Source organism: Carex rostrata, chromosome 29 (genome assembly GCF_964058835.1).
Source record: "Carex rostrata chromosome 29, lpCarRost1.2, whole genome shotgun sequence".
NCBI classification, from domain to species: domain Eukaryota; kingdom Viridiplantae; phylum Streptophyta; class Magnoliopsida; order Poales; family Cyperaceae; genus Carex; species Carex rostrata.
In genome coordinates, this window is record NC_135946.1 from 579486 (window position 1) to 594348 (window position 14863).

The window sequence follows — 14863 nt, forward strand, 5'->3', positions numbered from 1 at the left end:
GGAGCAATATCGTAATTTGTGATGTTCAAACAACAAATTCAAACCGTTAGATGTTTAATCTATATTAAAATTTACTTGGAGATCAAATTTTACATTTTTTGGAATTTTTTTACTATTTATTAAGCTGGTTTGAAAATCGCTGTTTTCAGTAAATTTCTGCAGTATTGAAAACAGCGGTTTTCAAACCAGCTTAATAAATAGTAAAAAAATTCCAAAAAATGTAAAATTTGGTCTCCAAGTAGATTTTAATATAAATTAAACATCTAACAGTTTGGATTTGTTGTTTGAACATCACAAATTACGATATTGCTCCGGCAGCACCTCCGCTGAAATGCTGCCGGCAGCAATTTAGCCGTGCCCTTCTTATAAATTATAAATTAGCACTTCAATTCTTAAAATTTTATAATTTATATAAATACTTATACATTTTAGCTTCTCCTTTAAAATAAAATTATACTATCATAATTTATTTAGTCCTGATCTCAATTATACTATCAAAATTAGCACAACACCTTTTAGTATAATGAAAATCAGTAAATAAATCATATGCATGTTTTCATAGATACAACACAGTTTCTTCGACCAGTAAGAATTATTGATAATATAAGTTCGGTAATAATCAAGTCAAAGTAAAACAATTTTTGATGAGAAGCATTAAAGAATCTTAAAAGGATGATATGAAGTTGACGAGCTTGTCAATATTGATAGAAGAAGATCCATCACTCTTGATGCATAAAGATGCTTCATGTTTCAAAGCTCTCATTCTTTGCCTAATTTCAGCACCAAATTCATCGTCTCTCATTAACCGTTTGATCGCCTTTTCAATCATCCCTCTCTCTAGTTTCCCCTCTAATATGATACCAACCTTCCAAACATCCGTGACATATCGAGCATTTCCCATTTGATCAGCAAACTGGGGCCTACAGATCATGGGAACACCTTCACAGATAGCCTCGAGTGTCGAATTCCAACCATTATGTGTCCAGAAGGCACCAACTGCAGCATGTGCCAAGACCTCATGTTGTGGGGACCAACTGACTATCTTCCCATGGCCATTTGTTGCCTCGATGAACCCGTCAGGCAAATCAACCTCATCCTTTCCGAGGATTGAACCCGGTCGAACCACCCAAACAAATGGCTGGTCACTGTTAGCCAAACCCCATGCAGTCTCAATGAACTCCTCATAGTTCATACAAGCGAGGCTACCAAAACTCACATAAAGCACAGAGCCGACAACTTGTGTGTCTAACCACTCTAAGCAACTATGATCTGGAACTAGCAAACTGCTTCTGGCCGGCGGAGTAAACTTGTGGAGAGGACCGATACAAAACACAGGAACTGGTATTGCTTTTTGGAACTTCTCTACCTCTGTACTCTCAATGGCATCAAAAGTGTTTACAATGACCCCTGAGGATGTTCTTATAGCATCCATCTCGTGTGTCAATAAGTCACGTAACACTTCGTGGCTGCAATTGTCAACACGAATCAAGTCCCCCATTCGGAGAGGGGCAAGTTCGATTACTGGCATGTTCCGTTGTGACTCTATTCAAATATGAATTCAACAAATAAATATATTAGTTACAGTAATGGACATGTAGAAGTCTATCTATATAGTGGTGTTATTGTTGAGCAGGAAATCTCTCTCTCTATATATATATACTAACCTTGCACTGGTATGAAGCCTTTCTGGACTAACTGAGGATATGTCATGAACCAATTTAGAGTGGCTGCGCTACCTGTCCTAAGTACCAGAGTCGGAACTCGAAGCCTATTCGCAAGATATTGCAAGTTGTACCAGTGCATGTCCATGATCAAGCACGCGTTGGGCTCTTCATTTTTTTCCGAAAGTACACTTGTCAAACAATCATAAAATAGCTGCTCACAACTATTGTTCCAAGCTATCATTCGAAGCACCGTGTCATCAACCGTGGATGTGAACCGGTTTGCTATTTCTCCATCTTCAACCAAGATGAAGCGGTACGAAGGGTATTTGGTGGAATCTATTGAGTTGAAGGTGGTGTGAAAGATAGTGATGGAGAAGCCGCGAGAATGGAGAAGTGCAGCGAGTTCTAGCATGGGATTAATGTGGCCTTGATAAGGCAGTGGAAACAATAATAGCACTCTTTTTCCCATGAGTATATATATTTAATGCTATTTGAATTGTTGAGTGATCTTTGGAGGTTTGGACTTGAGAAGTGAGAAAGGAGGTTGCAATTTTAGCCAAAAGAGATGCTACATATATATTTAATTACACATGGGACATGATGTTGCATACACTAAGAAATAATCAAAAGAGAAATGATGAGTTGTAGGTAGAGTGGGAAAAATGGCACAGCGGAGCCGGTTCCGGCACAAAATGGCACGGAACGGTACAGCCCATGTGACAGTTATGTACCGTTGACTAGTGGTTGGATAATACCCTTAACGGGTATACCCGCCCATACCCGCCGCCTAGGGTACCCGTGCCCGAGCCCGGGTATGGGTCGGGTACGCGGGTACGGGCAAAAACCGGACCGGACCCGTTATTTTAGACCAATACCCGAGTTTACCCTACCCGAGTTAACCCGTACCCGACTAAACCCGTACCCGACTACCCGAGTACCCATACCCGTATACCCGAGTACTGTTCACCACAGTTCAAAATTCAAAAAATTTGATTTTTCCCCCCCCAAACCAGTGCCATCCCATCCGGACCCGACCGGACCCGACCGACCGGATGGGACGGTTTTTTTTTTTTTTTTCTGTTTCTGTTTCTGTTTTCTGTTTACTATTACTGTTATTCTTTAAAAATTAAAAATTTAAATTTTATCCCTCCAACCAAAATTTCTTTAAATACCCCTCTTCCTCCCTTCATTTTTACATCTCTATCTCAATTGTCATTCTCTCATTCTCTTATTCTCTTAATCTAAATTTCTATAATTCTCAAATTTTAAATTTATTGTTAAAAAAATATATAGTTGTTCATTTAATTCCTTCTACAAATAAGCAAACGGAATTACGAAGTTCGGGAGCTTCCGCAAGATTTTTCCGCGAGATTTAAAGGTTATATTTATTTCATGTTAGATTAATTTATTTTTGTAGAGTAAATTTAGTTTATGTAGATTTATTGGATGTTAAGTAATTAGATATTTAGATTTGTTAGATTTATTTTATGTTAGATTTGTTAAGTAATTAGATTTATTAGATTTATTGAATATGTTAGATTTATTTAGTTTATGTTAGATTTGTTAGATGTAAAGTAATTAAATTTGTTTCTGTTTTTTAATTTCTGTTTTTTTGTTTCTGTTTTTTAATTTCTGTTTTTTAGATTTATTTTTGTAAATGTTAGATTTATTTTTGAAAATGTTAGATTTATTTTGAATAGGATAGATTTATTTTCTGTTTTTTAATTTCTTTTTTTTAATTTCTGTTTTTTTGTTTCTGTTTTTTAATTTCTGTTTTTTTGTTTCGGTTTTTTAATTTCTGTTTTTTAGATTTATTTTGAATAGGTTAGATTTATTTTTGAAAATGTTACATTTATTTTGAATAGGTTAGATTTAATTTCTGTTTTTCAATTTCTGTTTTTTTGTTTCTGTTTTTTTATTTCTGTTTTTTTTTATTTCTGTTTTTTTATTTGTGTTTTTCATTTTTGTTTTTTAATTTCTGTTTTTTAGATTTATTCTTGTAAATGTTAGATTTATTTTTGAAAATGTTAGATTTATTTTGAATAGGTTAGATTTATTTTTGTAAATGTTAGATTTATTTTGAATAGGTTAGATTTATTTTTGTAAATGTTAGATTTATTTTTGAAAATGTTAGATTTATTTTGAATAGGTTAGATTTATTTTCTGTTTTTTAATTTCTGTTTTTTTGTTTCTGTTTTTTAATTTCTGTTTTTTTGTTTCTGTTTTTTAATTTCTGTTTTTTTAGTTCTGTTTTTCAATTTCTGTTTTTTTATTTCTGTTATGTAGATTTATTTTTGTAAATGTTAGATTTATTTTGAATAGGTTAGATTTATTCTTGTAAATGTTAGATTTATTTTGAATAGGTTAGATTTATTCTTGTAAATGTTAGATTTATTTTGAATAGGTTAGATTTATTTTTGTAAATGTTAGATTTATTTTAAATAGGTTAGATTTATTTTTGAAAATGTTAGATTTATTTTGAATAGGTTAGATTTATTTTTGTAAATGTTAGATTTATTTTTGAAAATGTTAGATTTATTTTGAATAAGTTAGATTTATTTTCTGTTTTTTAATTTCGGTTTTTTATTTCTGATTTTTAGATTTCTGTTTTTTAGATTTCTGTTTTTTAATTTCTGTTTTTTTAGTTCTGTTTTTTTATGTCTGTTTTTTAATTTCTGTTTTTTAATTTCTGTTTTTGTAGTTCTGTTTTTTTATTTCTCTTTTTTAATTTCTGTTTTTTAATTTCTGTTTTTTCAGTTCTGTTTTTTATTTCTGTTTTGTAGATTTCTGTTTTTTAATTTCTGTTTTTTTAGTTCTGTTTTTTTAGTTCTGTTTTTTTATTTCTGTTTTTTTAGTTCTGTTTTTTTATTTCTGTTTTTTTAGTTTTGTTTTTTAATTTCGGTTTTTTATTTCTGTTTTTTAGATTTCTGTTTTTTAGATTTCTGTTTTTTAATTTCTGTTTTTTTAGTTCTGTTTTTTTATTTCTGTTTTTTTAGTTCTGTTTTTTTATTTCTGTTTTTTTAGTTCTGTTTTTTAATTTCGGTTTTTAATTTCTGTTTTTTAGATTTCTGTTTTTTAGATTTCTGTTTTTTAATTTCTGTTTTTTTAGTTCTGTTTTTTTATTTCTGTTTTTTAATTTCTGTTTTTTAATTTCTGTTTTTTTAGTTCTGTTTTTTTATTTCTGTTTTTTAATTTCTGTTTTTTAATTTCTGTTTTTTTGTTTCTATTTTTTGAATAGGTTTAAAATATGACAACTCCTCCTCGGGACGGGGAAGAAGATTTTGCCTCGAGATTGTCGGCCTCATTTTTTGGCCCCGATATGCCACGATCTCATTATCCACAAAATTATCCACCTAATTATCTTGATAGTTCTTCCTCCCAAATGCCACCACCTAATTATCCACAAAATTATCCACACAATTATCCACAAAATTATCAAAGAAGGGACCAAATGCTAGATTTAAATTATCAACAACCCCCACAAATGAGTACACCGCCACCGTATTATACTTCAAATGATCCAAACGTATTCATTCCACAAGAATCACTTCAACCGACACCATCGTATACATATGGAGGCATGGGCTCTTCTGTAGCATCGAGTCAATTCACTGACACTGCCCCTTCGACAGCTGAACCTGAAATTCAAGAAGAAGTTGTCGCTCCTTCGACAAGTAGACCCCCAGAAGCACCAACAGAAAAGAAGACTAAAAGAGAAAGAGCTCCTCCCGAATACAATCAACCGTGGGCGAGATTTTATGAGATTACCAAAGATGAAAGAGGTATTATGAAATATCTAGATTGTCTGGTAAAAAATTGCAATAGACATTTTGAGTATAAAGGAGGTAGTGGTATGAGCAGTTTTAAAAGACATTCCGAAATGCATGAAAAAAAGCATGAGGAACCAAGTGCAGATGCTCAACCGAAAATAATCCAAACCCTTATTAACGCGGATGGTACCAGAACCAACCCAAAATTCGATGAATAAAAAATGCTTAGTGAATTGGCTCAGTACATTACCCACAAAGAACAACCAATAAGTATGGGTAGTTGCATGAGTTTTTCCCGGTTATGCATTCGGGGGTTAGGCCAACCAATGTACAAGAGGATGCATCATATTAAGATGGTTGGTGAAATAAAAAAACAGTTTCTCTCTAAGAAAGATGACCTCAAAGCTCTATTTGCATACCAAAATAATAAGGTCTCGATTACATCCGATATATGGACTGCCGGTAAACATGGACTTGGGTACTCTTGTGTTACCGGGCATTGGATCGATGATCACTGGTTATTACAAAAAAGGATATTAAGTTTTGGAGTGCTAGATTCCCCGCACACTGCAAATGTAATTTTCAAATACATTATTTCCGTTTTAGAAGAATATAACCTTAAGAGGGATATGGCTAACAAGGTTTTTTCTATCTCATTCGATAATGCGAGCAACAACATAGCTTCCATTGAGATTTTTAAACGGTCACTAAACCCGATCATGAATGGTGAAATGTTTCACCAAAAGTGTGCGTGCCACATTGTTTCGAGCCAAGAAAGAAAACGTTCTTAAAACAGAAGCCGTAAAACTATTGATAATTAAATTTAAAAATGCTCTCAACCACATTGTTTCGAGCCAAGAAAGAAAACAAACGTTTGGGGCTCTGTGTGCCAAATATAGATTGGATAAGTTGAAAGTACCTTAGGATATAGATACCCGTTGGAACTCTACCTATAGGTTGTTGAACCGATGCATTCCTTACAAAGCTGTCATAGGGGAGTTTTTGAGAAGCTCCACCCCCGAGGCACTACAATTGGAACTCACCGATGGAGAATGGGAGCAACTACAAAGGCTATGCAATTTCCTTCAAACCTTTTTTACAGCAACCGTACAACTATCCTGTTCATACTCACCGACGTCATTTCAGTTGCTCAGACATCTCTATGACATCTCCAAGGTGTATTGTCATTTGGAACAAGCTGAAATCCACGATAAATCTCTCACACCAATCGTAGATGCCATGAAACAAAAGTTTCTCAAATATTGGGAAGATGTACCGCTCGTCGCGATTATCGCGAACTGCCTCAACCCGGCATACAAGAAGTTTTACACGATCAAAGTAGTTCAAAGGTACAAAGATAATCTACGTTTAGACAATACCAGGGTGGAGGCATACGTGGATTCGAAATTCGAAGAGATGTTTAACATATACAACTCAAGAATGAGTGCCAACCAAAACCCGTCTTCGTCCCGTGCCACCCCTAGGTATGAATATAAATATACATGTATTTTTTAATCTTTATTATTTATAATATATACATTATTTGTCCACTAACTTTTTTAAATTTTTTAATAGTTTCACTTCCAGGAGCACTAGCAGTGGTGGTTTGTTAGCAGATTTTCAGTCGGAGATCGAACCACAAACAACAAGCGAGCTAGTGACCTATGTATCGATGATGAACGAAAGTGAACATGGACTTGACGTCATGGCATGGTGGAGGAGGCATCAAAGGGCCTTTCCAACACTGGCGATGATGGCCCGCGATGTATTTGCCGTGCCTGTGTCAACCGTCCCTTCCGAAAGTTGTTTCAGTTCGGCAAACAGGATCCTCTCCGATAAACGTAGTAAGTTGGGTCCACATGTCTTTGAAAGACTTGTGTGCTTGAAAGATTGGATTCAAGCTGAAGAGCGCAGGCAACATGTGCCTGAAGCATCATCATCCGAAGTCGACACTGAAGAAAGCGGTACCGAGGCACAGCACCAGGCTAATTCGGATTCAGACGGTGCGGAAGAGAGCGAAGAATGGTATAGGAATGAGAACTTCTAGATAGGTAGTGTCGGTATAAATTTCTAACCTCTTTTAGTCTTTATTGTTATTTTTTAAATTATAAATTTCTAAATATTTCAATTAGTTTTTAAATTATTCATTTTAAAGAAGAATTACTAACAAAAAAAAAGTTAGAACTCCGCCTATGTTTTTTTACATAGCCGGTCCCAAGCCCGGAATAAAGGAGGAGGGTAACTTCTATTGTTTTAAAAATTTCGAGATATAAATAAATTATGAAACTATATAATTAGAACGAGAATTTAAAAATAAAATAAAATGACTCGTGTAAAGAAATAAATAAATACATTTGTACTTAGGCGACTAAACAAACAAATTTTGGCAAGAATAATTTATATATATAAGTTACAAATTTTAATTATTTAGGAATTATAAAGATGTGACTTGATAATTTTATGTATATATACACACACTATTTGATATTGAATTATTCATATTTTAAAAGTCGAATTATAAACACGTAATAACATTTAAACGACATTGTTAAAAAAAAAAAACAGAAAAAAAAACAGAAAAAAAAAACAGCAAAAAACAAAAAAAAAACCAACAGAAAAACCGGCAAAAAAAAAAACAGCAAAAAAACCAAAAAAACATCAACAAAAAACCAACAAAAAAACCCAAAAAAAAACAGCAAAAAAAAAAAAAAAAAAAACCATCAGAAAAACCGGCAAAAAAAAAGAAAAAAAAAAAAAAACAACACAAAAAAAAAACAACAAAAAAACCAAAAAAAAAAAAAAAAAAAAAAAAATACCCGTACCCGCCTTACCCGTCAAGGGTACACGGGTAAGGGTATAGGGCGGGTAGGGTATGGTTTTTGAAAACTATACCCGCCATACCCGTACCCGAATACCCTTATACCCGTACCCGAGTCGTACCCGTACCCGAGTCGGGTATACCCGGGGTACCCGTACCCGCCCGAGTATCCAACCACTACCGTTGACACCCCTATTGACGTAAGTGATTACGAAGTGATGAGTCCAAATGACAATGATGGTACTAATTAATTAAGTGATGGTCATACATAAGTTCAATTGATTAGAAAAACCATCATAACCTTTCTCTTTCACCTTTTGTTGGATATGATTCCAGTCTCCAAGTAATCCCCTTAATTAATTGTCTTAATTTTAAGAAACGTTTACACATATAAATTGAACAGTATATTTGTACATTATTTTTTATTTATTTATTTTGGTTACTAGTTCTATCTCAACTAGAAAACTGGTAATATTTGAAACAGTTTTAAACTAATCAAATAGATAGATGCGAAAGAAAATTTTATGTGCAACTTTGGATGGTCTGAGTAAAAAGTTTTTAACGGTCGAATATTCATCACTCATGCATGATCAGTCAATTAAAATTAAATTATTTGTCAAGATAAAAAAAAATGCGATGGTTAAATCAATAGAGGTTTAAACGTTTATTTTTAAATATTTTTTTCTATTTTCTTGATTTCAGATTCATTTATGTTCAAAAATTACAAACTTTGTATAAATATATTATTTGTGATGTTGATCAATTTGACAATTTATATCCGTACTTCAAGACCGATGCATTTGGAGTTAAAAGTCATAACCATCTTGGTAAATTTTCCACGCTAGCTTTATTCATGTTTTGAAAACCTACACTTTGAAATAATTATGACGGAAAGCATAATAGTTTACAGCATATACCGAATTTATTTATTTCTTATATAACTTATAGACTACAATAGAATCCTATTAAAAGGCTTATTTTACTAGCAAAATTGAAAAGGGTGCTTTTAACATTTGAACAGATTAAAAACGTGTGAACTCATTTCAATAAAAGAAAATGAAAGCTAATATATGTATGAACTTCTTTTGGTAACCGAAAGGGAAAGCCAATATGTTTATATTATTTATTTCTATGTTTCAGAAACCGGATCATTTTTGATAAAGATATAATGAGGCAATTTTTGGAGCTGAATATCAAATGCAAAAAATATAAAAATAGTTAGATCCAATCAATGTGGCAGCGTGTGACCCCACGACAATTGAAGAAAAAAAAAAGAATCAATTATCAAATCCAAGGTATCACAGAGTTCACACATCTCGAGCAATTAATATCCGAAGTGGAGGGTACACATCTCGAGCAATTAATCCGAATCCCGAAGCAATCTCGAACAACAGATTCGAATCGAATGATCTCAATTCAAAACCAAAAGTTGAGTTACTCTAGGAGATCCGGACCCACATGCATTTGGCTTAATTTGGATATCTTTTATTTTGTTTGTTTGATGAAGACATGAGGTGGCCGAATAATCACACTCTAATTATTTTAACATTTAAGCAAATTTGGTATTTTTTTAGTTGTGCTTGTTGGGCCTAAAGTACGGTGTATCTTTGTGAACTCGTAATTTAAAATCTACTGAATTATTTTAAAATGATAAATTTAAATTACTGAAATCCATTTACTTACGAGTGATGCGTTTACAAGTAAAAAAATTTAATTTTTGAACTAATTTTGTATAGAGTCAAGTGGTAAAAAAAAATGTTCAAAATATAAATGCATTTCATTTAGTATTCCATTTTTTTTTATTAAAGAGTTATGATATGCTATTTAATTTGATAATTAAAATTGTATCTCTCCACGGAGAGACGGAAGCTCGTGCCGCTAGACTGAACCTGCGGCTAAAAAAAATCATCAAATATTAATATAAGATTATAATTGTAGGATGTGCATATACTAATACGATTACTGTTACTTTTAATTTTCTCATCTAAAACCAAGAAAATATACAGATCCATAACATATATACTATACTATCAATTTTGACGATTTAATTACTTAAAATAAGTTCAGATCAATAAAGAAAATATATCTACGTTGCACACAATAAGTGGTAAAAGAAAATATTTATGATGCACACAATCATTTTTATTTCATTATTTTTTAAATAAATCATGTATGAATTATAGTTCATTCATTCTATGGCATTTTTCGTCCTATCTCGATACATCAAGCCAAAGTTAAAAAATATTTTTTTTACAAATTACATTTTCTCTAGTCATTTTTTGGTCATACAAATTTAATTAACATTTTCATTTAATCAATCACAGTATTTTTCTTGCATATTAGTATTTTTTTTTTAAGGTTCTTCTTGTATATTAGTTGAAACATGTAATAAACATGCGTCTCAAACATTTGATTAGTGTGAACAAACACAACTTTTAGCATATACATTTTTGGTGTTTCCCTTGATCTAAGTCTTTATAACAACTATATTTTTAATTTAGATAAATATGGAAGATAATGAATTAATCAGAAGTCTTAATTTAATTAAGATATTGAAGTAAACCAACAATTTTATTTAAAATAAAAAACATAAATCAAAAAATATTTTTTTATTTGCACAGATATTGGAAATTCAAATGTTTTTGGTTTTGAGTACCGGAAAAATATTGGAAAATCCTCCAGAAAATATAATATTATGGCCTATCAAAATAATAGAGGATATTCCAAAACAATCTGATAGGTATGATTAACAAGTTATATTTCAAGTTTTTTAATTAACTTGATTCTAAAATCTAAATTGTATATACCTGATATTTCTTATCCTAATCATTAGGATTTCCTGTGGCATTTTTTGTTTGAAATGTTCGTAGCTTTGGGATGGTGATAACATTAAAATACCATTTTTATAGGTATGTTAATTTTTTTTTTCTTAAAAGAGTATGTTCCTCAAATGCTAGTATAATTTGAAGTTATGGAATATTTAACTTGTGTTCCTTATTTTGTAGGCTGATGTGGATTTATTTTGAAATAAGTTGGTTGTTGAGTTAATCTTTTATGACTTAAATGAAATAGATGAATTGCAATTAAAAAGAGGCGATATTATTTGCTTATCGAAAAAAAATTTGTAATTAATTTCAGTTGTAGTTGGCTTTTGAAGCTTTTTGTTAGTTTTTAGTTTGTGTTTAGTTTAATATAATAATTTATTTTTATTGTGTTACTTTTCATATATGTTTCGTTGTAGTTAGGTACTTATCAATATTTAGTAATTTCAATTTAAATTAATTTATGATGTTGAACTATCAAATTAATTTATTATCAATAGATTCATACTTGAAGTAAATATGCATAACAAATCAATCTCTAGACAGGTACATAGAAGATTTACCACAATTAATATCATTGGCAATGTTATTTTTGTATTTACCACAACAAATCAGTATCAGTAAAATTCAATTTCTATAAGAATATCTTTGTTAATACATTACAGGACAAATGAAATCTTCATTTTCTGAAAAAAAAAATTGTACGTTTTGTCTTGCATCAAAAGTTCAAAACCATTGTTAGAAGGCAATATATTTTTTTTGAAAAATATGTTACAAGGCAATTCTTATTGGGCGCTTGAGCCAATATATGATGGGTCCCAGTGCTGGTGATAAACTAAATAATCGATCAATTCTTCAAGTTTGTAGTTATCCCTATATATGGACTATATTGACAAAATGAATTATTCGGATTCGGTTTGACAAGGTTAAAATTTCGTGATTCAGGAATAATTGAGTATAATTCGGGAATAATTCGGAATTATTCGGACCAGAGATTTCAGTCTTCCAAGAGAGCAAAAATAAAAATAAAAATCAGAAGAAAAAAAAAATTGTTCTAAGAAAAATTTGGAAAAAATTCATAAAAAGTTTATAAAATTTGTGAATTATTCAGGTTTAATTCAATCAAAGTTTGGTCAACCAAACAATTCGGCGTTTAGTTCGGCATCACCAAACAACCGAATTATTCGAATTTAATTAACGAATCTTGTGACTATGCTATCGACTAGAGAGTCTGTACCTGAAAATAACAGTATCTAAAAAGTGAGGACTCTCCATAATATAAACACATCATTTCTGAAAATAGTTTACAACTTGCATATCAGTCATTTTAACCCAACTTACAAATTTTACACTAAATAAGTTAAATAATAGTAAACTAACAACAAAAATAGTTTACATACCTCACGAGGATTAGAATCGCTCATTGTGTTAATTAGTCGGTCCACCTCGTCTAATATATTGACCTGTAATATGGATATTACCACAGCCTCACTCAATTATATGACCCAACCAATACAAGTTGACAACTACTAGTAAATTTGAGATTGCACCTTTACTGGTCTTACATTTTTATTTCTCACAACAGTGTTGGTTTATATATAATGACAATTTTGCCCTTCAACCTCCAAGTTACCATAATGACATCAAACTAGCTTTAGAAACTGTCAACATATAATATCATATATAATCTAAGTTATCATATGATGTGGAGAGGGGTTAATATCAAAACTTTTGTTCTAGAGTCATGGTGCAATTAATTGATTTTTCAATTTTCAAAGTTCAAATAGCCGATTCAAACCATTAGATGTGCACGGAGACCAAATTTTACATTTTTTTGGAACTTGTTTAATTACTATTTATTAAGTCAGTTTTAAAATTATTGATTTTAATAAACATTAAAAAAATTCTGAATCATTGAAAATAACAATTTTAAAATTAGCTTAATAAATAGTAAAAAAGTTTCAAAAAATGTAAAATTTGGTCTCCAACCACATTTTATTATCGATTGAATGTTAAACGGGTTGGATCGACTACTGTTTAGACTTTAAAAATGTAAAAGCTGAAGCGTTTATTTTACGGTCTAGGAACTAACATTTTGATATTAGCCAACTCCTCTCTTTCTGTATGTCTATGTGTAGACACACACATATATGATAGTTGTATTGTATTTAATTATTTTAAAAATTAATGTATATCGTCATATATGTATTGTATCCGACACAATACCTATATCCATATCCATGAAACATGGTTATTCACACAAGAGACGATTAAATTTGTAAAGAAGCACAATCTACTTCATTAGATTAAATTATCTATACATGCGTCTTCCTGTGAAAAAAATATATATTTTTTTAAATAAAGATGCGTTTTAAGTTATTTTATTATGTTGATTGGTCAAAGACATGATACAACACACTATTAATTAAGTTTCCAACTCAAACATTTACCTTATTGTATCATAATTTATCAAATTTACTACATTATAATTCAAATTTACATGATAATTCACATTGCACATCAACTCTTATTAAGCATTCATGGAAGAACGACAAATTTGCCAAGTTTTTTAATAAGTAAAAGTTGTAGTTGCCCGCTCTGATTTAATCTGCTTCTCTAATGTTAAATAGTAACCTCATTTTAGTGGTCTAATGGCCTCGGGTTCTTTTCCGATTTTGCATAACCCATTTGGTGAGTAAAATGTTTTTTGCACCACGATATCAATAATCTTTAACCCTCAAACTTTTTTTAGTGCACATATTTTTTTTCTCATTCACCTAAATAATTTATATCCTTACAATCTTTGTTCTTCTTCAATGAAAAAATTCTTTGTAACCCGTGTATATACTTTACAAATCTCAAAAAATTGGTCTAGATTTTCTCTGATATTTTATTGCGCAACTAACATGAAATTTTAAATATAATTACTAAAGCTATGTCTTATTCACACATTATTAGTAAGAAAAAAAATAAAAATATATATATTTTTTGAGAAACTTTTACTTATGTTTATAATATTTATGATTATTATTATTTATACATTTCAAGATGTATTTAAAATAAAAAATGCATGATAGATCATGCAAAACACTTCTTTCTCCTTTCTCTGTCTCCACAAAAAAACTTGCTGCGACGTCAATTTTAATAAAAAAAATTAAAAGCTATAAAAAAATATTTGTAATTTAAAACGCCAAAAATACGTACTTAAGAATTATTATGAATAATTGAGAAGAACTATATACGTCATTGCGGCTATGCCGCAACCAATTTTTTTTTAATATATGATGCCGTACATGGATGAACTTCGTTAATATAATGTGAGGAGAACAAAACCAAAACAATGTATATGCATATAGAATTAATTATAGATCATATTGTATATTATTTTAGGTATTTATATCAAGGATACATAAGAAAAAAAAAATAGTAGTATATAAGCTTGATAAACAATTCGTGAACAAATCCTTGTACAGTTGGAAGCGTTTTTTTTTTTTTTTGAGTAAAGGTTGGAAGTCCAGTCATCCAACTATTGAAATGTTTTTTTTTTTTTGAGTAAATGTTGGAAGCGTTTTTTTTTTTTGAGACCAAATTTTACATTTTTTGAAATTTTCTTAGATTTATTGAAAATCATTATTTTTCAGACAAATCTGGACCATTAAAAGCCATTAATATTCAATAAATCTTAAAAAATAGTAAAAAATTTCTAAAAAAATGTAAAATTTGGTCTTCAAACACATATTAATATGGATAACAAGATGAATGGTTCGGATTGTCCGTTAGGATTTTGAA

At 30.7% G+C, this 14863-nt stretch overlaps 1 protein-coding gene across 1 annotated transcript; it reads right to left on the bottom strand.

The window, feature by feature from the left end:
- Positions 1-573: 573 nt before the first annotated feature.
- On the bottom strand, positions 574-2247 carry LOC144546265 (UDP-glycosyltransferase 76B1-like). Its single transcript, XM_078294811.1, has 2 exons — positions 1665-2247; positions 574-1542 (listed from the first exon to the last, which is right to left on the bottom strand). The coding sequence occupies exons 1-2, from the start codon at positions 2131-2133 to the stop codon at positions 665-667; spliced, it is 1347 nt and encodes a 448-aa protein (XP_078150937.1). The 5' UTR covers positions 2134-2247; the 3' UTR covers positions 574-664.
- Positions 2248-14863: the final 12616 nt, after the last annotated feature.

What these genes read in the sequence shown, in the direction of transcription:
- LOC144546265 (XM_078294811.1), bottom strand. Translation starts at nt 2,133, where the DNA reads ATGGGAAAAAGAGTGCTATTATTGTTTCCACTGCCTTATCAAGGCCAC. An exon ending in AGGCTTCATACCAGTGCAAG is followed by an intron (nt 1,543 to 1,664) that starts GTTAGTATATAT and finishes ATATTTGAATAG; the next exon opens with AGTCACAACGGAACATGCCA.